This window comes from Diceros bicornis, chromosome 6 (assembly GCF_020826845.1).
Source record: "Diceros bicornis minor isolate mBicDic1 chromosome 6, mDicBic1.mat.cur, whole genome shotgun sequence".
NCBI classification, from domain to species: domain Eukaryota; kingdom Metazoa; phylum Chordata; class Mammalia; order Perissodactyla; family Rhinocerotidae; genus Diceros; species Diceros bicornis.
In genome coordinates, this window is record NC_080745.1 from 14,952,242 (window position 1) to 14,975,816 (window position 23,575).

Here is a 23,575-nt window from a genome sequence, read left to right on the forward strand (position 1 = left end):
AATTTCTGGATCATATGGTAGGAGTGTGTTTAACTTCAAATAAAGATTTGTTACTTTCTTATAAAGTACCTTTTTCGTTTTTGGCGACTACTGCCTGCTCTGCTTGTCTGGCAACGTGTTGCCCGCTTGAAAACTCGGGCTCCAGGTACTGTGTTCAGAAGCCTGGGGGAACTCCCAGCTCTGTGTAGTCACGTGCTTATCAAACAGGTAACTGAGATTGGTTTTCCAGCTGTTGTATACTGCCTCCTCTTCCTCCTTTTTCTTTTTCTATTTTAAGGCAGTGTATTTTCCAGCTAGCGTTTAGCTATACAAATAATTGTGTGTTGAGGTTCTTAGGACTACAGATGAGAAAGTCCTACTAAGGTCACAATTTTAAATTAGTGAATTTTTTTTTTGGTCCACGAAGAAGCTTTTATCAAAGTGTGAAATAAAGCCACTGGGGAGGGTGGTCTGCCTGGGAGGCCTGCTCAGGCTCCGGCTCGGTCACCACCCCTCCCTCCCTCACGCACTTCCTTGCTTCCTGCAGCCCCCCTGGGACTCTACTTCTCAAGGGATGCTTACTGGGAGAAGCTGTACGTGGACCAGCCGGCCGGCACGCCCCTGCTCTACGTCCACGCGCTGCGTGACGTCCCAGAGGAGGTGCCCAGTTTCCACCTGGGCCAGCACCTCTACGGCACCTACCGCACACGACTGCATGAGAATGACTGGATCCGCATCCAAGAGGACACGGGTCTCCTCTACCTTAACCGGAGCCTGGACCACGGCTCCTGGGAGAAGCTCAGCGTCCGCAGTAAGGGAGCAGCCCAGACCCCACGCCCCACCCCTCATCTTATCCCGCCACAAGCCCCCTCACACCGAGGCCCAGAGGGCAGCTTCTCCAGGACTCCTGCTATGTGAGAGTGGAAGCAGTGAGATGAGGCTGGGCTGCCTCTGTGTCCAGCCTGGTGAGGGAGCCAGGACGAGTGTGGGGGACACTGATGACCCTTGGGCCTTCTTGGGATTTTGGAGAACCCATGTGAAGGATTTGGGTGCTCTCTCCTTGCTGGACCCTGATGCCTTTTCCAGTTGGGTTAACAAGGATTTATTTAGTGTTGTGAGAGAGGGGTTAAGAGGGGCTGATTGCTAAATCAAAGTTTTGGTTTAGCAAATGATCTGGAACTTGCTGGAGAAGCAGCAGTTCCCACAGAAAGCCTGTCTTCCCATCAGCAGCAAGCTGCCCTTGGCACCTGTGGGGACTTGGGCCTCCCTCCAGGGAGGAGAGTAGAGCAGAAGGAAGACCTGGCCAGCTCCTTAGAGCAGAGGTCAGAGCCGGAGCGAAGGCTACCTGTGACCTTGGTCCTAGGGGACCAGGGAGGGGGCATGGAGCAGAGTTCTGCCTTGTGGCATGACATGGTGATCGCACATGCAGTAGTACTCCCCACCTCTGAGCACCTCCTCCAGAGACATGGCTTCACTGGACCCTCAAACCAGCCCTGAGCCCCCTTGTGAGAGGTGAGAGGGTGAGAGGCAAGCAGTGTGCCTGTGAACAAAGAGTGGGCAGCACTGCCCCGCAGGGGCAGAATGACTGCACCTATCTACCAAGTAAAGCCAGGGTCACATGATGGGGCGCCCCACCAGGTCACCCCAGATGGTTCCTGGAGGACGTGGCAGCTAAGATGGGTCTTGGTTCCACACACACGGTTGATTCATCTTCATCCCGAGCCCCAGTGGGGAACCTGAAGAACTAAAGTCCTTGGAGGGGAGGCCAGAGTGGAATTGCTGAGGGTCTGCGTTTCATACGAGGCCTGTTCTCTTTGTGCTTGGAGAGTGGCCTCATGCACCTGTCGGGTCCAGTCAGGAGAGAAACCACATAGTAACTTGAACAGGAAAGTTTGCATAGAGAATTATTAAGTACAACGGGATTGGAGCAATGGTGATCGCACACCCAGTAGTACTGGAAGGACAGGCTAGTGAGAAGCAAGGAGAACTCTAATGAATACAGGAAGAGCAGGTGTGAGGAGCAGCCGCTACCCTAGGGCTGAGATAGAGGGCGCAGGAAGAGCCCCACCCCTCCAGACCCCGCTGGAGGGGGAGTCGCTGTGGTCCTCCATGATGGAATTTCCTGGAAGTCCCCCCTCTAGGTGCCAGGGAAATCTGTCCATGGGGTGTGTCTCTGCAGAGGTGTCATGATGAAAGTGCCTGGGGAGGGTGTGGAGGGTGTGGGCCGCTGGTCTCCACATGCGGTAGGAGCTGGTTCTGGGGAAGCTCTCGGCCTGGTGTTAGAGCCGGGGCTCCAGGCTCCCCTCTGAGGGGGGCAGTGATGTGATAGAGGCTGGTGGGGGACCTAGGGGAGCCTTAGACCCAGCACTCAGGGCACTGAGGAGGCTATTTGAGCTGAGACCTGAATGACAAGAGAGGTGGGCCTGGGAGGCACCTCCAGGCAGAGGGAGCAGAACCACAGGGCCCTGAGGCAGAGACAGACCCCAGGTCTGGGGCACTCAGGGGCAAGCGGGAGGTGGCAGGCCGGGACAGAGAGCACAGTGGAGCCCTGTGGACCACGGTGAGGACTAGGCTTCACAGCAGCCCTGGAGCTCCTGCCCTCTCTCCGTTCCATTCCCCAGCACCTGGCAGGGGTGGCTGATGCCCCACCCGCCTGACCTCTTCTCTCTCTGCAGACGGTGGCTTCCCCCTGCTCACAGTCTACCTCCAGGTCTTCCTGTCACCCGCGTCCCAGCGGGAGGGCGAGTGCCAGTGGCCGGGCTGTGCCCGTGTGTACTTCTCCTTCATCAACACCTCCTTCCCAGCCTGTGGCTCCCTCAAACCCCGGGAGCTCTGCTTCCCTGAGACAGGCCTCTCCTTCCGCATTCGGGAGAACAGGCCTCCTGGCACCTTCCACCAGTTCCGCCTGCTGCCCATGCAGTTCCTCTGCCCCAACGTCAGCGTGGCCTACAGGCTGCTGGGAGGTGAGTGCTGGCCTCACCGGGCCATTCCTTGGTGCCTGCTGTGTGCCAGGCACGGTGCTGCAAGCCCTCGACATGAGCCATCCGGTTTACTCTTCACCACCACACCATCCGTTCATTTAACATTCCAGAAATATCTCTTGTGTGGCTGCCATGGACCAGGTTCTGTTCTAGAGACCAAGGATGTGAGAGTGAACAAATCAGGCCAAAATCCTGCCTGCCTGGAGCTTCCATTCCCGTGGGAGATGGAGACCACGCAAGTGCTAAGGAAATCAGGCGGCCTCTGAAGGGGCCAGCGGGGAAGAAAAGCCGAGAGGGCATGGAGCGGTGGAGACCACTGTCTTCAGTTGGGTGGCTGGGGAAGAGGGCACTAGAGCAAAGGTGGGAGGGCGTCAGGCAAGCAGGGCTAGCTCCTTCCAGAGCACCAAGGGGGGACCCCGTAGCCGGAGCGCAGTGAGCGACAGGGAGGGTGGAGGCTGATGAGAACAGAGAAGCTCCTGAGGAGGAGCAGGGCTTCCCATTGAGGAACCGGGGAGTCACGGAAGGCTTTTCGGGGGGGCGTCGACAGTTCCTGACTTACCTTTAAAGGATTAGTCTGGCTGCTGTGTTGGGAATGATTTGGGGTGGGGCAGTTTAGGGTGGAAGCAGGGAAATGCTTAGGAGGCTACTGAGAAATCCCTGAGCGAGAGGATAAGGAATGGGCCGAGGGTGGAAGCCACGGGGCAACAAGAAGCAGGCGGCTTCTGGGCATGTTTTGAGGGAAGATTCCTGACAAGTTGGATGTAGGGTGTTGAGGGAAAGAGGGGACCAAGCATGGTTCCAGGATTCTGCCTGACCAGCTGCAAGGACAGCCGACCTTGTCACGAGATGGCCCTGCCTCAAGATGGTCCTGGGGAGGCCAAGAGCACAGGCGTGGGCAGAGGGAGGGATGAGAGAAGGCAGCTGAGCGGCCACATGTCAAGTGCCATTAAACCATTTAAAGGCAAGGAACTGGGACTCAAAAGGGACATTTTCTAGCTGGACTGCTAGTAAGTAGAACATGGATTCACACCAGGTTTATCGCGCGCACACGGCAATGATGCTGAAGGAAATCTCCAGAAAGTGAGAAGTCACACTCACCAGCACCCTTTCATTTGCCCTGCAGCGGGGACAGGTGTCTTTGTGCAAGATTGCCGGCAAAGCATACGGTTTAGCACGCTGCCCTTTTTCACTAAAAATTACATAATTAAATATTGTTGAGCGTGTTTTTGTAACCATAAACAATAGAGGGAAACAGTATATGATAAGTGTTTCCCACACGTGTGATTCACGTGTAACATGTGGGATGTGAGAGACGTGTGATGTCCCGCGGTTGGCTGTGAGGGTGGTCATTGCTGACCTTCAGGCCTTCAGCATTTCTCCTTTTCTGGGTTATATCTGGAGGATGAATTCTAGGAGAGGCTTGGGGTGAAGCGTGTTGGTTACTGGTCCTCCGCTCACAGGGTTGTGGGAAGATATGAGAGTCGCTGAACCTACAGCAGTGCCTGGTGAGGAACAGGCCCTTCAGCCTTCATCCTCCCATCCTCTAGTGAGGACGCGGAGGCACAGAGAGACAGAGCAACCAGCCTGGGGCCACACAGCCAGGAGATGGAAAGCAGGGATTTGAACCAGCAGTCAGAAATATTTGTGTGTGAACATAAAATCATACACCAGTGTCCACCATGTTTGTTTTCAAGTGGTAGAATTGTGCCTTTATTTGTCCCATTCTCTAAAATGAACACCTATTGCTTCCATATTTAAAAAAAAAAAAATCCTAACATTATTTTTTCAAAAACCAGCAAATGCTTGGAACTGAATCTCCGGGCCTGCAGCCTGGCTGAGCTGGTGCCACCCCACCCCACAGCAGAGATAAGGTGGGCGAAGGGGCCACCAGCCCTCCCCAGGTGGTCAGGTTGAGGACCCGATGCAGGCCTCCTGGTCCCCGCTCTGCCCCATCAGCACGAGTGACGGCTGCAGCCACAGGAAAGCTCAGTACCCTCATCACTGCAACTGTGGAGTGCTGTGCCCCCGCGGAGCCAAGGAGTTGGGGGGAGAGCGGGCCCCGCGGCCAGCATGCACCCCCGCTCTATTCCCCGAGTCCCCTCCCACGCCGCCACTCCTGGTGGGCCCCTGAGGAGGGCAGCTGACCCTGTCCCCGGCCCGGGGTCACGCCGGGGTGCCTGGTCCGCTTGGTGCGCAGGTGAGAGTCTGCCCTTCCGCTGCGCCCCGGACAGCCTGGAAGTGAGCACGCGCTGGGCCCTGGACCGCGAGCGGCGGGAGAAGTACGAGCTGGTGGCCGAATGCACGGTGCGCATCGGCGCGCGTGAGGAGGAGGTGATGGTGCCCTTCCCCGTGACCGTGTACGACGAGGACGACTCGGCGCCCACCTTCCTTGAGGGCATCGACACCGCTAGCGCCGTGGTGGAGTTCAAGCGAAAGGAGGTGCCTATTCGCCCATGTGTTTGTCTGTTGTCGTTCCTCCGTCTGAGTGGTCGGTGTCTTCCTCTCCATCCTCCATTTATTGCTTGGTCTATTCAGCTGGCCGTCCAGCCGTCCAGCCATCCAGCCATCCAGCCATGTGGCCGACCATCCGTCTAGTTATTCGTCTTTCATTTGTCCGTCCGTCTGTCTATCGGGGTTTTTTGTCTGCCTCCAAGGCAGCTGAGAAGGAGAGAGGAGGCGAGCCCCGCTGGCACCCAGCTGACCCCTGACCTGGGAGGCCGGGGCCCTGGGTGCCCAGCCTTTGTCTGACCACAGGTGCGTCTAGGGGCGCATCTGTGCTGCTGGGAGGGCGCGGCGCGCCGCCTCGAGGAGGGGAGAGGACATCTTCAGGGAGGGCACTCCCTTCCCCCGGGTGTCAGCCCCTCAAGGAAGGGCCCTTGACATCCGGCACGGTGCTTGGGAGTGAAGAAAAGCAGGATCCGGTGGGGATCTCCCTGCGCCGCCCCGCCCCTCCCGGCCCCGCCCCTCTCTGGTGCTCCCAGGGGGAGCGGAGTGTGACTGCCACCTGCTGGGCATCGGGCAGTCCTGCAGCCGGCAGGCCAGCGGGCGCAGTGGGAAGGTGGGGTACGTGTAGCTTGTTGTCTTTGCGTGCTTTTCTGGGCATTCCAGGAGCAGGTTTGGTGGACGGGTGGACGGGAGAAAAGCACATCTTGTGGGAAAATGTCGCGTGAGCTTGGCAGGGCCGCTTTGGAGTGACAGCAGGGAGCCTGGTTAGTAGAGAGAGCAGAGGTACCCTCTGACTCTGCTCAGAGCCTTCCTCATGACCCTTCTGGCCTGGTGTACAGAAGATGCTTGGAGGAGAGCATTCTGGTATACACCTGGCGGGGGTCCTGGCTCTGCCGTCTATCGCTGTGACACCAAGCTAACCCCTCCACCCAGTGAGGCCCAGCTTCCTCAGGGGAGAGTGGGGGTACTCTGCTCTGTGGAGACCTAGATGAGGCCTGCCAGCAGAGCGCCAGGGCACCTGCTCTAATCCATCCTGACGGGAAGTCTCTAGATGCCTGTCACCCCTGTTGCTCAGATGAGGCACAGCAGCCCAGGGAGGGTGACTGCACCAGGCTGGAAGGGGCCCCATAGAAACTCAAACCAGGTCAGTCTGTCCCTAGAGCCGGCTCTGACTGTGCACACCTGGTCCACCTGTGGGGCATGTGCCCTCTTATGGTCTTGGCCTGCGGGGGCTCTGAGGGGTCTCTCTCACCAGCTCTGACTGGCACCCCTTGTTCTCTGCAGGGCACTGTGGTGGCCACGCTACGTGTCTTCGATGCGGATGTGGTGCCAGCATCCGCGGAGCTCCTGAGGCGGTACACAAGCATGCTGCTTCCTGGAGACGCCTGGGCCCTCCAGACCTTCCGTGTAGAGCACTCACCCAATGAGACCCTGGTCCAGGCCAACGGCAGCTTTGTGCGGGCTACCGTGCATGACTACAGTAAGAGGGGCCAAGTGTGGCCTGGCTGGGCTCCCCAGGGAACTGGCAGCCCACTCTTGTTGGCAGGGCAGCACCCTGCACACACAGACACCTGTCCTGGCCCTCTGAGCCCAAGGCAGCCGCCCCTTCCTCCCCTCCACCCAGCCCTCCCTTGTCTCTGCTGGGCTCACCGTGGCCACCTTGGTGGGATTTCACAGGCTGTCTTCTCTCTCTGAACTACCCTGTGGCCGACCCTTGCAAGACCCCAGCACACCTCCCCCTGCTGACCACGCCAGGGCTCACTGCCCACTGCAAACACCTATGTCATCGCCTGAGGCCTTCCTCTGGCCCCTGGCACCTGCTTTGCCACCCCCCAGGTGTCTGAGTGCCTGGAGATTATTGCTCCTCCGCCAGCCACTCTCCGTTAACAGGGGTTGGTATGCAATAGCAGCCCTGTGCCCTCGAGTAGGAGGATTCTGAGATGACTGTCCTGTCTGGTTCCTGGAATGCACCCACAGGGCTACTAGACTCCAGGTGCCCACCATGCTCACTTGCAGGATGGGGCATCTTCATCAGCTGATTTGCCTCCCTCCCCGGCCCTCCTGCCATGTTTTCTGGAATCACCTTCCAAATACCCCACTTGCACTTGGATCCTTGTTTTAGGATCTGCTTCTGGGGGAACTCAGGATCACTGGTGCCTTTATGCCTTTCTGCTTGGCCTGATCTATACACCGTGTGTACCAGAGGGGTCCCCGCCATCCTTCTGTCTCTACTAAACTGGAACCATAGCCTTGGCACATGGCAGGTGCACAGAAGTGTGTAAGCTCCCAGGTGCTGGAGGCCTGTGGAGTCCAGGGGTCCACTGAAGGCTGCTGCTGTTAAGAGTTCTCTGGGGGAGCTGGAGGGCCAGCACAGTCTTCCCAGGGCCTCAGTGGTGGAGGTTCTTTACCTCGTGTGTGCCCACACCCTACACACACACACCCCATACACACCACACACACACGCAGTCCACACACACACACCCCATACACAACGCACGCACACATACACACACATTACCTCCCAGCTGAGAAGAGTTCTCTGGACTTCCAGCTCAGCACAACAGCTAACGTTTTAACAGTGGTTCTAACTAAGCCCTGCCTGTCAGGTCTGTTATCTGTGGTGTGAAAGTGGTATATGTTTGCACACATGTGCATGTGTGGTCAGGGCATGCGTCTGGGAGGAGGCATGCAGTGGCGTGGGGAGTGGTCCTGGGCCCGGATCATCATCTTGCCCCCACCCGCAGGGCTGGTTCTCAACAGGAGCCTCCCCATCTCGGAGAGCCGCGAGCTGCAGCTGGCCGTGCTGGTCAACGACTCGGACTTCCAGGGCCCGGGGGAGGGCGTCCTCCTCCTCCACTTCAATGTGTCTGTGCTTCCCGTCAGCCTGCACTTGCCCAGCGCTTACTCCTTCACCGTGAGCAGGCGGGCCCGCCGCTTTGCCCAGGTGAGGCCCGCTGCTTGCCTGGGGAGGGGCGTGGAGGCCTGGGGGACCCAGGGTGGGGCACTCCGTTTAGTTGATAGCAAGCAGGGCTGGGGGTGGGTGACACCCCCTCCCTGGGCTAACTGTTCACAGAGTGGCCCAGGGGCAGCCCCAGGCACAGGGCCTGGGAGGCTGGGGCCATGGGAGAGTGGGACAGTCACACAGGCAGGGCTGGTGGGCTCTTTTTTACCCTCTCCCTTCTTGGTAACTTCAAAACATGTTTTCTGCTAATGTAAGAGCAACTCCAGGTAAATCTACATATGCTGACTTGGAAAAACGTTCCTGGTGGATTAGGTGAAAAAGTGGTTTGCAGAAATATTGGTCTCACGTGGCTCCATATGTTCAAAGGCAAATCTTCATTGATGGGAATTTGCGAGCCTGTAAATGCAGGCAGCAGTTAACAGTGGCGCCCTCTGTGGGGAGAGTTCGGGAGCGCTTCTACTTTTTACTTAACTGCAAGTAAGTTTCCTAGAGCTTATCTTGCATTTGTCATTGGAAAATATGATTAGAAGTGGAAAAAATAAAAGTAATAAGTATCCATCAAAGAAGATAAGTGATAGAGAGGAGTGATCCCTTCTTCCCATAACAATTAGTGTTTAGCATTTTGGTGCAGTTCTTTCTAGAATGTTTCTCTTGGCACTTTTTAAAGTTTACTTGTAATTACAGCATGCATATAATTTAACGTACTGCTCTCTCCTAGTGGAGCAGCTGTGGATACATCCTCTTCAGAACGTCATGTTTAGGGCCTTCTTTTATTGTCCCAGAGGTTTTACCAGCTTCTGTGGTTGGTTCCCATGCCCCCTCCACTCCTGGCAGCCACTCGGGTCCAGCATACAAAGGACCCCACCCTTAGACATATCCAAGCTCCTTGACCTGCCACCCACCCCCAGGCCCTTTTCATGAAGGCAAGAGTCAAGGATGGTGGGAGGTGATGAGACAGAGGAGCCTGAGGGGTCTCCAAAGGCGGCTGAGTGGGAGCAGACATTTCTGGAGGTGGGTCGCCTGTGCTGCAACAGACTCAGGAGACCACAGGGACCTGAGTTCCCGTCCAGCCCCAGACTCACTAGGGTCTCTCACCGCCTCCCCAGTTATACGATTGTAAATGGAAGATAGTGACCTTGGGCGTTTGGGGATCACATGAGAGTGGAAGTGAGCACGCTTTGTACAGGGAGGTGCTGGGAGACCCAGGAGGCTGGTTTTGTTGTGGTGTCAGGTGTGGGCTGAGAGGAGCCTGGCTCTGCCCTGGGCCTGAGCTGGGCTGAGGAAAGACCTGCTGTGTAGCTGTAGGCAGAGCCCCGCCCTAACCCACCCAGCCCCCTCCCCCGCCCCAAGCCTTGACCAGTCAGAGCTCGTGGTTTCAAGCCACTGCAACCCTAACTCTAACTCGAGTGGCCGAGGGGTAAAAAGGAGAGTTCAACTGCCCAGCTCCAGGCCCCAGCTATGGCAGCGCCAGCCTGGCATCCCGGGGAGAAGCATCCCCTCTTTCCCAGGGGCTCCAGCTCAAGTCCCAGGAGGGCCCCGAATCCTATGTGGAAGAGGCAACCACACTGCACGAATCATGTGAGCCGGGTGCAGCGCTCTGGCTGACCAGGCGGGTGACCTGGGCAGGGGGTGGACCCTAGTGGGATGGGACCTAGTGGTCCCCAAAGCAAAACTGGCTAGAAGAACTGGCTAGAAGAAGCGAGGGAAGTGCATAGGAGGGATCCAGGTGGACTTTGTGCTGAATGAGTAAGCTTATGAGGAATGAGCTGGGCTAGCCTGCACATCCCTGCAGGGCCAGCCCCTAAACCAAACCTCAGTGCCCTAAGTTGCTTTCACCTCCAGCTCCCAGGAGCAGGGGCGGATGGCGGCGTGATGGCCTGGGTAGGGCCAGGCAGGTGGATGGGTCTGCAGGTTCCGGGGCATGGAGGATGGGGAGTTCAGGAGGAGCTGCCATCCCTGGGCCTAGTAGGGGACTGTTCCAGGACTGGGGCTGCCCGGGAGCCCCTCCAGCCGCCACCACAGGTGGGTCCAGCCACCAGCTAAGGCGTTCCCTGTGCCCCGCGCCTAGATTGGGAAAGTCTGTGTGGAGAACTGCCAGGAGTTCAGCGGCATCCACGTGCAGTATAAGCTGCAGCTCTCCAGCGCCAACTGCAGTGCCCTGGGGGTGGTCACCTCGGCCGAGGACACCTCGGGGACCCTGTTCGTGAATGACACGGAGGCCCTACGGCGGCCCGAGTGTACCCAGCTCCAGTACACAGTGGTCGCCGCTGACCGGCCGACCCGCAGGCAGGCCCAGGCCCCACTGCTTGTCACCGTGGAGGGGACGTGTGAGTGCCAGGGCCCCGTGAGGGTCGGGATGGGCGGGGTGTGGTGGGGCCGCGGGCTTCCCCCGCACGGAAGGGGCCTGGTCCTGCTCCCTGCATCTACTGGCAGCTTCGCTGAGTCTGGGTCTCCTTCCCTGTAAAATGAGAATCACGGTGCACGCCACATGGTCGAGCTGGAAGGACAAGGGGGAAGTGGGAAACAGCTTAGCCCAAAATGACAGTGTAGGAAAATGTCGCTACTCCCCATCACCACTGTCACACATTCTGCACGTGCACTTGCTTCAGGGCTGCCAGATGAAATATAGGACCAGGGTTAAATTTGAATTTCAGGTAAACAACAAGCAATTTCTTGGTGTCAGTATGTCCCGTGCAACCTTTGCAGGCTCTCTTAGAAGACAAACTTCCAAGCATGTCCCCTCAATATTAGGGACTGACTGACACAAAGCGAGTATTCACTCTTTATTTAAAATTCAGATTTAACTGGGCGTCCTGTGTGTCACTGGCTGAGTCTGGCCACCTTACATCCTCCCTCCATACTTATCCCAGTCCAGTAGCTGCCCTCACTCTGTGACTATGGTGCCCACACCCTCCCCCAGCGGGCCCCATCGCTGCCCTGCTCCCTGGTGCTGAGTCACCCTCGCCCCTCTAGGCTCTGCCCGTGGGAGCAGCTCAGCCAGTGCTGCCCCGTGTCCGTGGGTGCTGGCTGGACACTGGGCCCAAACTGGGCCCCTGTGACCCGCTTTCTGCCACCCCCAGACATGGCTGAGGAGCCAGGCTGTCCCCTGTCCTGCGCAGTCAGCAAGAGGCGACCGGAGTGTGAGGAGTGTGGTGGCCTGGGCGCTCTGATGGGCAGGTGCGAGTGGAGACAGGGAGACGGCAAAGGTAGGCCCCGTGCAGAGCCAGGGGCCTGTGGTCAGGCGATCGAGAGGGGTGGTGATGGCTGAGTGGAGATGTGCAGGCCCTTCTAGCCTCTGCGATGGCCTTCCCCCCTCAGAGTCTGTTCCCCAGTGCCTTGTCCCCCATTGTGGCTCCCAGTGTCGGAAGACAGTGGGCAGGGGCACAGAGTGTGGGCAGCATGAGGACAGTCAGGCTGTTCATCACCGTGGGGCCACAGGCGCCCGGGGCTGAACTCCTTTGGGCTTGGGAAGGTCTGGGCCAAAGTTAGGAGGTGTAGGGGACAGAGAGGCTCTACCTGGGAGGTCCCAGGCCAGAGGATGTATCCCAGGGGAAGGAGGGGCCACAGCTGGCTTGGGTGTGGACAGCAGCCAACTCTAAGCCGTGCCCACCACAAGGGTCCCTCTCACGGTTTCTCTGCTTGGTTTGCTCCTTGGAGGGGCAGGGTTGGCCCGGGAGGCACTGGGGTGCCACCCTCGTGGCTCTGGGAGTCTGACCAGGGCAGGCACTCCCACATGGCGGTGACCAGCCCACTATGTGTCGTAGGGATCACCAGGAACTTCTCCACCTGCTCCCCCAGCATCAGGACCTGCCCTGACGGCCACTGTGACGCTGTGGAGAGCAGAGATGCCAACATCTGCCCCCAGGACTGCCTCCGTAAGCAGCCTGCTGGGCCTGCAAGGTCCACTTGAGCCGGGTCGCGCCTTGGGGTGGGTGGGGGTAGGGAGTGGGAGACGCTTGGGCTCCCACCTGTACTTCATCCAGACTGGCCGAGCTCCTGGGTTTTATGTCCCAAACTTTTTTCTAACATTTCATTTGAACAAAGGGCTCTGCCCCCCACTCCCAGAACTGTGGAGCCTGGTGCCCTGACCTACACTCTCCATTGTCACTCTGGCCAACTCACATGGAGGCAGCTCCCTGCCCCCCATTCTACTGGCTCCCTGCAGCCCCTGCTGCCCCTTCTCTGCTTCTGAAAAGTAACTGTGTGTGGACCTCAGCAAGGACCCTGGGCAGCCTGTGGTTCCTCCTCCCACCTGCTGTAGCCTGGGAACTGGCTTGGAGACAGGTTGTGCTGAGACTCCTGCCCAGGGGACCCAGACTTCTGAGCTCACTGCCCTCCCTGGGCCTGAGCATGCTGACCTCAGGCGAGGAGGGGCCTTTCGCACTCCTGTATGAGTGGTCCTCGCGTGTCAGGTCACCCTGGGGAGCTGAGTGGGCTGCTGAGAGGCTGTTTCTGTCACCAGGGGGCGGCAGCATCATTGGTGGGCACGAGCCAGGGGAGCGCCGGGGGATTAAAGCCGGCTTTGGCATCTGCAACTGCTTCCCCGAGGAGAAGAAGTGTTTCTGCGAGCCCGAAGACAGCCAGGGTGAGCAGGATGGGGGGAAGACAGACGGTGAGCAGGATGGGGGGAAGACAGACAGGGTGAGCGGGTGGGGGGCGCCGGCTGGGGCCATGCACGGGGCAAGGCTCCCCACACCTCCCTGAGCCCCAGCGAGCCAAGGAGGAAATTGCAGGAAGGCGAGTGAAACCCGGGAGACCCTCCTCCTTCCCTTTGGGCCTCGGTTCCCGCATCTGTGCAGCCAGGGAGCTGGGTCGGATCTTCTATAGAGTGCCTTCTGGCCCAAAGTTCTACTATAAAAACTGGGCTGGAAAATTAGTTCTTCCAACAAGTAACTCAGCATCTGCTCAGATTGTCCCTGTGCAGGGCCTTTGCTGGACTCACAGCACTGTCACACTGGGTCCTCTCCCCCCGCCAGAGCCTCCAGGAGCTTCTTCTGGGGCAGCAAGTGCTGGGCGGCGTGGGCTCCACTGAGCTCACGGGGAGCTCTCCTACCTGAGCCCAGGGACACTTTTCTGGTATTTGAGGTGTTGCATGGCCCTGAGCCACGTTCCTCCACTCTCCCTTTTTAATGAAGAAAATACAAAAGACATGGGGAACACAGAGGAAGGACTTCACTTCCTGCCTGCCCTCCAGGGCCGCTGGCTGTAGTGCTGCCTTCCACGGCCGGTGCAGTGGGTGCACTGCCTCTGCTGTGTGACTTCAGGCAGGCTGCTTAAACTTTCTGTGCCTCTCGGTCCTTCTGTAAGAGGGTGGTAGCCATCTCGCATAGGGAAACTGTGCCTGACAGTACTTGCCACACATCAGTGCTGTTGGAGTGTTGGCAGTTTTTCTCATACCTTCACGCCAGCTGCACTTGCTGGCTGCACAAAATTTGTTACAGCCACTACTACCAGGCTGCCGTGAACCTGGCAGGCTGGAGGACTGGCTGCACTGGGGGCCCCTCCTGGCATGTGGTCCCTCACGCGCCCCTGCCCGCAGCCCTGCTGTGTGACGAGCTGTGCCGCACGGTGATCGCGGCTGCCGTGCTCTTCTCCTTCATCGTCTCCGTGCTGCTCTCCACCTTCTGCATCCACCGCTACCACAAGAACGCCCACAAGCCGCCCATTGCCTCTGCCGAGATGACCTTCCGCCGACCCGCCCAGGCCTTCCCGGTCAGCTACTCCTCGTCTGGTGCCCGCCGGCCCTCGCTGGACTCCATGGAGAACCAAGTTTCTGTGGACGCCTTCAAGATCCCGGTGAGCTTCCACGGGAGGCAGCCCCTCCCGGAGGCCCTGCAGGTGGCGCTGGCCTCTGGTCTCTGGCAGCTGGGAGGTGCAGAGGGGAGGGGGCACGCAGGGCTCCCGCTGCATGTGTCCTGCAGCCCATGAGAGGCTAATGCATCCTCGCCCACCTGGAGGACACCGCAAGCGTTCCAGCAACCCCCCTGCCTTCCCGGGGCTGCCTTCCAGCGAGGGCAGAGGGCAGGTGGGGCGGAGAGCGTGGAGGCCATTTAGCGGGTGGAGACCGATGGGTGCTGATTTAGATGGACTGAGATTTGGGCCATGGGGATACCAGGAGGGCAGGCCATGCCGTACCTGACAGAGGAACTGTCCTACAGACACCCCAAGGGCTAGGGGGAGGCCCTAAGGAAGAATGTGGATTTTATTCTCAGAGAGTGGGGTCCCTGGGGGTTGAGAGTTGGGTAGAAGAAGCCCATGTTTTGCCTTCATTTGCGTGGGCCACTCTGCTGGGCAGTCTGTGTGGGGTGCAGAAGTGGGAGCCTTGTGATGAGGTGCTGTCCCCATCCAGGTGAGAGACGGCAGCAGGTGGGGGCTTGGCCAGGATGGCAGCAGCGGGAGGGAAGTCTGTCGCATGGAGGGAGGGAGCGCTGAGGGGCCTCTGGGGCACCTGCGGTGGAGGTGGAGCCAGGCCCAGCGGCTCTGTGACCAGCTGGCTGACAGAGAGTGCCAGCCAGAGCCAGCAGGCTTTCCGAGCCCCCTTCTCCACGGGAGGGCCTGGGCCTGTGGTCAGCCTGTGCTGCTCAGAGCCTCCCGTCCTGGGCAGGCCTCTCTACCTTTGGCGATCTCACTGGGAACTGCCTGAGGAGTTGGAAGCTGGGTTCTGGGAGGGACAGAGGAAAGTGCTCAGAGCTGAGGGTGCGTGAGAACAGAAGTTCCACCCGTGAGGCTGGGCAGGGAGCACTGCAATGTGTGCAGCTGGGCAGAGACCTCCAGGCAGGAAGCTCAGCGCCCAGGGGCCACAGGGCAGTCCCCAGCCCAGGCTAGGAGGAGGCTGGAGTTCATAGGAGGTGCCACCCAAGGAGTGCTCACCCGTCGGTGAAGGTCTGGGCCGTGGAGGCAGTTCCCAGACGTGGTGGCCACTGTAGCCTCCCTCCCAGCTTTCCTAGTTCCAATCCCTCAGCAGGCAGAGGGTCTACAACCCTCACCACCAGCAGTATGTCAGTCTTCACAGCAGGGCTCTAGGATGAGCCATTTGATTCTTTATATACCCTGGTGGTCTGCAGTGAGGCGCACAGGAAGAGCAATGCTGGCGGGTGGACACGTACCACCCTTGGCCCGTGTTGCTGCTGGCCTAGAGGGCAGAGCGGCCAGAGCCCAGCCTGAGGCCTGAGGGCCCCACTGAGCAGCTCTGAGGTCTTGGACACATTACTCAACCACTCAGTCTCAGTTTTCTCTTACATAAAGTGGGGAGAATGATTTTTAACATTTTTAAGAGGATCAAATCGGTGATATTCACACATTCTTAGTGCGTCTCTGTGTGCAGTAAACAGTTATCCAGTGCAGTGTGGCGGTGAGGACCCCAGGGTGGAGATGACGAGGTTGTCAACTCTGACCCTGACTGTGGGTTCTGGAGGAACCTGAGACAACACCAGGACGCCTAGGAGCTAGCTGGACAGCGCCCGTGGCCACGGTGCTGAGAGGCGGCTGCCTCTGCACCCAGACATCAGAAAGCATGGCTCTGATCGTCCGGGGGCAGCGGGTCCCCAGTGGTGTCATCCCTGTGGGTTGGGTGAGCCTGGCAGGGCACGTCATGAGCAGCACCCCAAAGCCCCACCCATGCCCTGCTGCAAGGAGACTTGGGGAAATGGATGCCCACTGCTGGCATAGGAGGGGAGGTTCCAGACAGGCTTTGGCATCCCCAGTCAGAGTTCAAGAACACGGAGCCCAGCTGGGGTTCTGGGAACGGGCGCCAGAGTGGTCTTCAGTGGGCCTGGTGTGTGGATGGGACTTCAATGGGAAGGCAGGAGGTGGAGGGGAGAGTGGTGAGCAGGTGTGTGCTGGTTCAGGGTGATAGCCGGCCCCGTGCAAGTAGCAGCCTCTTCCACACGTCGAGGTGGAGGGTCCCAAGGAGCACAGTGGTGCATTTCCAGGGGCTTCCGTGCAGGGAAGTTGCCCTGGACACTTCCACCTGTAGCTGAGGGTCTTGGGCTAGGAGGCAACTTGGGCCACTGGGGCCAATTTGGTCCTCTTGGGGGTCCTGGGGATCTCTGGAGAGGGCATATCAGGGCCTGGGCTGCAGGCCAGTCAGCCCCTTTATGGGCCTAGTGTCCAGAGTGGAGACAGCACCCAGAGGCTTGGGCCTGACTCCAGTGAAGAGACCGTGCTCCCACATGAGCACCTGTGGATGCTGAGTAAGCCCCTGAGAGACAAAGACAGGGGCCTGGGGTGGCCCAGCGCGTGTTCGGTAGACCAAGGACTACCAAGAGTATGAGCATCCAGAGTCCAGACCAGTCATTAGCAACACCTGCCTCCCCATTGAGGAGACTCGTCATGTAGTGGCACCTTAGGGGTTCTCCCCTTGGTGGACGTGGGTGACCATCGCCTACTGGTTCAGATGACAGTCAGTTCTCTGCACACTGGAGCTTGGCCACCGGAGGCTCGTTTATGGGTCTTGCCTCTTCCTTGCCTCTTACTCTTGCTATCTTTCTCCCCTCTCCTCTTCTCTCCCTTCCTTCAACCCCAATGTAGGAGGATCCAAAGTGGGAATTTCCTCGGAAGAACTTGGTTCTTGGAAAAACTCTTGGAGAAGGTGAATTTGGAAAAGTGGTTGAGGCAACGGCCTTCCGGCTGAAAGGCAAAGCTGGGTACACGACCGTGGCTGTGAAGATGCTGAAAGGTACCTGTCCAGGTGGTGCGCACAGGTGGCTCTTGTCACGTCCACCTTCAGGATCTCCAAGGGGTGGATGAAGCCACCCCAAAAGCCAGGGGCCTGGCAGCCAGCCTTGCACCTCCCGAAGAGCCTCCTATTGCTGTTCTGAGTGGCCAAAGTCTGGGGAGCCCCACCATGGATGACGTGGGCTACGATGATGGGAAGCAGGGCAAGGAGTTTCTTCCCTTAGAAGGTTCTAGAGTGGTGCTACTTCTATACCAATGTTGGGTAAAGATCTGAGTTTTTAAAAAATTAAAAGCCCTTGGGCTGGCCCCGTGGCTTAGCAGTTAAGTGCACGTGCTCTGCTACTGGTGGTCTGGGTTCGGATCCCGGGCGCACACCGACGCACCACTTCTCCAGCCATGCTGAGGCCGCGTCCCACGTAGAGCAACTAGAAGGATGTGCAACTATGACATACAACTATCTACTGGGGCTTTGGGGGAAAATAAATAAATAAATAAAAAATTAAAAGCCCTTTTGGTTTTGAACTGCCAGCTCTCTCCACCCCAGTCTGCCCCATTCATTCCTCTCAGCCAAGCATCCATTGGGGTCCTTGTGAGGAGGCTGCCTGTAAGGACTGGCCCCTGCCCCCTAGGCCCTGCCTTGCCCAATCCCCAGTGGCCCCCAGTGGGCCTGTCCCACCTAAGTCTTGTCACAAGTGACCAGTCATGCCACAGTTTGGCTCTGAGTGGGCACGTGTGCACACACACACGCACACACACTCACCCATGTTTCTCAGCAGAGACTGGGCGGGTGGCCTCTGCCATTGCCGGGCTCCTGCCCAAGTGGACCGACTGAGGGCCCAGCAGTCGTGCGGTAGGGGCAAGTTGGCTGGTGCACACGCAGGTTCTAGTGCAGCAGTCGGGGCCACACAGCGCAGAGTGCTTCTGGATGCTTACCCAGGACCTCAGACTGGGGTTGCCCCTTGCCTATGAGACCCCAGGCCCTAAGGGAACACAGTGAGACTGGCCCCGGGCCACCCACATGTGGTCCATGGGGTCCCAGTGCCCCATCTCCCAGCTGTCTTCTCATTTCCAGACAAGTCTGCAGCCAGAGGAGGTGGCGTAGCACAGCTGGGCAGTGGGCTCTGTGGCAGCTGACCCAGGAGGGCTATTTAGCCACAGCTTCTGACTCCAGACACCTCCACACCCAGGCTCCTGGTGGGAGCCCGAGTACAACTCCTCCTGCCCTCAGGACATGTGCTCAGCTGCAAGAGGACTTCAATGAAGTCTCGTGGTCTTTCCCTTTCTCCAGGCCTCGCCCCCCACTGTTGAGTGCTTGGTTATCGGATGTTTGGGGACATCAAGGAGTCCCCTTACCTTCCCAGAAGGATTAATGGTGTTGGGGGGGGGGTCTCTGCACACCACTGTCTTTAAAACATGGCAGTTGCAGGGAAATAATGCCACATACACACACAGCCCAGCCCTGGGAGGCTTTCCGTGGAAAGATCCTGCTCACCTGGAAGTTTGCTCTTCAGGGTTCTTATTCCCCAGAGGCAGATAAGGTCTCTGTCAACCATCACACAGAGTCTTTGCGGGCCTCGATCTGAAACTGGGCAGGGTGTCTGTGAAGGAGATAACTGTGGTCTGTGCAGACCCCTTGTGGGGGTCGTGTAACTCAGCATGGTCACAGAAGGGGCTTCTAGGAGGGATCAGTTGCAACCTGCTCTGTTTCTGTGCATTTCAGAGAATGCCTCCCCAAGCGAGCTGCGGGACCTGCTGTCCGAGTTCAACCTCCTGAAGCAGGTCAACCACCCGCAGGTCATCAAGCTGTACGGGGCCTGCAGCCAGGATGGTAAGGCCGGCCAAGGGATGGGCAGCTGCCGGGCACAGGCCAGGGGGCTCTGGGCTGCTCCGTTCTTCCTCCTCCCTCTTCCCTGTCCTCTCCTTCTCTGGCCCCTGTTCTCTATCCTCCTGGAAGCATGGTGTCTGGCTCTGGCCCCTGCCTGGAGGTTGCATCCTCCTGTGTCAGTGAAAGGGTTGGGAGGGGCTACTATAGGAGTTCGCACATGAGGCCTCTGCTCCGAGCACTTCCTGGGCCTGCCGGGGCTGCTCAGAGGTCTCTGGTGACATCCGGATTGTCAGCACCCCGCTCCAGGTGGAGCCCCCAGGGCAGGGGGGCTCCAGAAATGGACAGTGCCTCCTGGGCACCTAATGGGGACTAAGTGTGCCATAATCTCCAGGTGACCCCAATTCCAGCCTTGCATGACAAAGACATGTCACCATTTCTCACAGGACACAGGAAAACAGCCTGGTCTGTTGATTTTCCAAACCCACCATGCTACTCAGGGGCCTCTCGCTGTATGTGCACGCGTTGTGTGTGCATGTGTGCATTGAGGGTGCAAGGGAGATAGGGAGCAAGCAGAGAGAGAGCAGCAGTGACACAGATCAGCACCAGCAGGATTCAGGGCTGGGCCTAGAGCAGGACTACAGCCCGAGAGCTGCTGAGAGCCGGCAGGAGCAGGGAGCAGGTGGCCATGGCCATGTGCGGATCCAGACTCTCTGCCTCCATCAGCCATCCCCAGCCCGTGCTGCAGCAGGACCAAGGATGTAGAAAAGCATGACATCCTAGCAGCAGGGGTGCCTCTCCCGGCAGCACTGAGCGCAATGGCAGTCTGCTGTGGGCACCCCGGGAGAAGGTCGGCTTTGGCACAGGCAGCACAACACGGAGAGCAAGTGGTGTGAGAGTGAGCCGGGACTTAAACAAGTCCTTGTGCTGCCTGGAACCCAGGCACTTGCCACCCAGGGCAGGGCTGTGTCCATCTGCCCACTTACTAGTAGGGTGCAGAGCCTGCCCAGGGGCCCTGCAGCCTCCCCCATGCTCTAGGAAGCGCCCAGAGCTGGCCTGACTTCTGCCTGCCCAGGACCCCGCAGGCAGCCAGCCCACAGCTTGCTGTCTGCCCCCAGGGCCGCTGCTCCTCATCGTGGAGTACGCCAAGTACGGCTCCCTGCGGGGCTTCCTCCGGGAGAGCCGCAAGGCAGGGCCCGGCTACGTGGGCAGTGGAGGCAGCCGCAACTCCAGCTACCTGGACAACCCCGAGGAGCGGGCCCTGACCATGGGCGACCTCATTTCCTTCGCGTGGCAGATCTCTCGAGGGATGCAGTACCTGGCCGAGATGAAAGTATGTGCCACCCCAGCCCGGCCCCCTACTGCCTGCAATGGGGCCCAGGTGTCAGGGGTTCCTGCTGTTGTCTTTCTCGCAGCTTGTCCATCGGGACTTGGCAGCCAGAAATGTCCTAGTAGCTGAGGGGCGGAAGATGAAGATTTCAGATTTTGGCCTGTCCCGAGATGTTTATGAGGAGGATTCCTATGTGAAGAGGAGCAAGGTACCAGGTCCCGGGGTGTGCTGGCTCGAGGCTCCTGGGCTGGGTCGGAGGCAGCAGTCAGGGTGCCCACAGGGGTGGGAGGGGGGGGACTCCGAGAACCTCTGGAGAGGATACAGCAGATTTTTAGAGTATAAACTTCTAGCCCTCATCCCCAAATCCTTCCCTGATCTTGAGTCCCCAGAGAGCCAGTTCAGGACTCATCCCCAGGTCTGTTCCTTCTCCTCCTGAGGGCCACATCCGCCCTTCCAGAGCCACTGGCCAGGGAGCTGGGGCCCCACAGCCTCTCTTGTGTTTAAGAACAATCACTTTTGAAGGTCACCTAATGCTGCGGAAATAACGACTCTCTTCTCCGCGGTTGTTCCTCTTGCTTCTACAGAGTAAAAGGTCACTGTTTCCTTTCTGTGTAACTTTAGCTCTTTGCTCAGAGGAGAGTAAAATGCCATAAACCCAAGCTTGGCAATCATTCTTTGCAGAAGGGAATGAACTGCTTTACAGGTGGGGGTTCCCCAGGATTGGGGGCCTAGGAACCCTGGCTGTGTGAGTTTGGAAGGCACAGAGGGATGCCCTGGAGATGGGGTCCAGAGATGCGGCATAGGGTTCTCTGAAGCTTTCTCTGCAGTAGGTGCAGAGAAAGGGGCCCTTTCTGGGGACATCTGGTTCCCTGGCATTGTCCAGTTCCCTGTGGCATTGGTCTTGACCTTCTTAGTTCTGTTGCCCTCTCAGTCCCTCTCCTGCAGCCTCCCTGTGACAGACCAGACAGGGCCAGCGCACAGGAGTCATAGCTGACCCGGCAGTCAGAACAGATGCTGCTCGACAAAGAAAAACACAAAAAGAAACCACTTACGCTCCAGCTCTACTCTGAGCAGTCAGGAGAAGCCCATGTGTTGCCAAGGGCTGTGAGGACGATGTTTCGTTTCTTCTGGGGTTTCTGTGGTGACAGCACATCTCAGAACTGCAGAAAGGGAAGTGGAGAGGGCTGCTCCTCTCCCATGGAGGGGCATGGACAGAGCCTTCCTGTGGGCGCACTGTCCTCCAAGAAGGCCCTGTGTCACGGCGCAGAGAAGCACAAGGTGTCCGAGTATAAGGGCCACCTCAGCCCCTGGAAAGCACAGGCCACAGGCAGTGTTCTTACAGACACACGCCCCAGAAACAGTCACGCCTCTTTTTTTTTTTTTGTGAGGAAGATTAGCCCTGAGCTAACATCTGATGCCAATCCTCCTCTTTTTGAAGAGGAAGATTGGCCCTGGGCTAACATCCGTGCCCATCTTCCTCTACTTTATATGGGACGCCGCCACAGCATGGCTTGACAAGCAGTGTGTCAGTCCACGCCTGGGACTGAACCTGCGAACCCCGGGCTGCCAAAACGGAATGCACAAACTTAACCTTCTTAAGGATATAAATCCTAAGGAATGCTTTAAAGAAAAAGGAATTACAATAAATATTGCATTAAAACCCAATGCACTCATTTTTTTATTGATTTGTTCCTTAAGACGCAACCTATTGAAAAGCTATTCTCAAGTTGCATTGGAAAGGATTTGTTAGGTCTGATGCCAGCACCTCTGTGGCGGAGGGCACTCTTTCAGAGGATGCAAAAGGGCCCTGGATAAAATAAGAGGAAAACACCAGCCCCAAGGGGTGTAAACAGATTTCTTGCCTCAGAGCTTCTCAGAAGAGCCTTTAGTGTGTTAGTGTGTGTCAAAAGTCCCCAGGATGGAAACACTAGATGTTGGTTTCCCAAATTCGTTTGCCCTCAGAGGTCAGGGGAGATCTTGGCCCACATGTTGGGCAGCACTACCCAGGGTGCCCCAGGGATCCCCAGATGCTGTCGTAGGGCGACCTGGCTTGGACTTGGTCTCAATTCCTTGGGTTTCTTATCAGCAGGGATGTGGTGTGTGACAAGCGTGCCCTGTGTAGCTGTGGGCAGGCCAGCTGACTCCCTCAGCGTCTCAGCCTTGCCTGGGAGGACCAGGCTGGAGCTACAGCCCCTCTGAGACTGTGCTGCCAGTTCTGTACCCAGGAACATTCTGGGCGTCATTACTCAGCATTCCCCCAGAGCTGGGAGTGGGTGGGACATGGCCCTACCCTCCTCCACATCCCCTACCCCCAGTTCCCAGGGTGTCAGAGCAACATTAATGCCTTTCTTTTACTCCCTCTTTAGGGTCGGATTCCAGTCAAATGGATGGCAATTGAGTCCCTTTTCGATCATATCTACACCACCCAAAGTGATGTGTAAGTGTGGGTGTTGCCTTTCCTGGGGTGGAAATTATATGCTTCGGGAGCCATGGTGCCTTTCGGGCAGCTTGGCTGGGGAACAGCACTAGCCCTGAGTGCCTGTCAGCTCATGCCAGCCATCCACAGTGACCCCCCTGAGCTGAGGGGGCCTTGTGTATTCATTCAACAGATGGCCGGGGCCCAGGCAGTAGTTCTGAGAGCCGCAGTGGAATGCGTGAGAGCAGTGAGCGGGTGGCCGCAGATCCCCCTCGCCTCCCCTGTCTTCCTGTCCCCTTCCCTCCTCTCTCCTTCCCTCTCCTCTCTTGGCTTCTTAGTGACACACAGGCCCAGCCACACAGTTCCCCTCCTGTGGGCCTGAGCATGGGCTGGGCTCAGGCAGGTCCCCCGGGGGACTGGGCCCCACCCACAGGCGGGAGTGGCCTTGAGAGAGTTGCTAGGCTGGTGGGCCCCAAACTGCTCAAAGACAGGAACCAAAACTCAGTCTTCCAGGTCAAAGTACAAAACTTGATAGTTTTCAGAAACACAGCAGACTTGTTTCTGAGTGTTTTGCCATCAACGGACGTGCATATCTTGAATGACGTAGGGGTTGAAAAGGCAGTTCTTAAACAGTTTTAAACAACTGTTTTCTGATTACAAAAGTTGACTGTAAGACAATGGAAAATGCAGAGAAAAGCAAAATGAAGAGATTAAAAGTCACTTGGATCCCACCACCTGTAGGTAACTAGTGCTGGCCCTCACAGGCACGGCCTTCTCGTGTTTTCCGTAGTGTGCAGCTAGATGTTTTTTATTACTGTAAGTGGGCTTGTATGATAATGCTGTTTTGTGATATAATTTTGTGCCTACTTCATAGTAAATTTTCCCTCACAGTTAAATATTTTTCCGTAGCAGTGCTTTTTTTCCCAAGATTTTATGAAAATTCCCAAGCACGCAGAACAGGTGA

General features: G+C 57.8%; 1 protein-coding gene across 1 annotated transcript in view; it reads left to right on the top strand.

The window, feature by feature from the left end:
- RET (ret proto-oncogene) overlaps window positions 1-23,575 on the top strand; it is a 55,524-nt gene that overhangs the window by 25,949 nt on the left and 6,000 nt on the right. Inside the window, exons 2-16 of the mRNA XM_058542895.1 lie at window positions 527-790; window positions 2,655-2,942; window positions 5,158-5,399; window positions 6,690-6,885; window positions 8,150-8,349; window positions 10,436-10,694; window positions 11,448-11,573; window positions 12,132-12,242; window positions 12,830-12,952; window positions 13,907-14,163; window positions 16,897-17,044; window positions 18,764-18,871; window positions 19,984-20,198; window positions 20,281-20,403; window positions 22,562-22,632. Coding sequence (XP_058398878.1) covers window positions 527-790; window positions 2,655-2,942; window positions 5,158-5,399; window positions 6,690-6,885; window positions 8,150-8,349; window positions 10,436-10,694; window positions 11,448-11,573; window positions 12,132-12,242; window positions 12,830-12,952; window positions 13,907-14,163; window positions 16,897-17,044; window positions 18,764-18,871; window positions 19,984-20,198; window positions 20,281-20,403; window positions 22,562-22,632 — 2,731 coding nt within the window. The remainder of the gene's footprint in view (window positions 1-526; window positions 791-2,654; window positions 2,943-5,157; window positions 5,400-6,689; window positions 6,886-8,149; window positions 8,350-10,435; window positions 10,695-11,447; window positions 11,574-12,131; window positions 12,243-12,829; window positions 12,953-13,906; window positions 14,164-16,896; window positions 17,045-18,763; window positions 18,872-19,983; window positions 20,199-20,280; window positions 20,404-22,561; window positions 22,633-23,575) is intronic.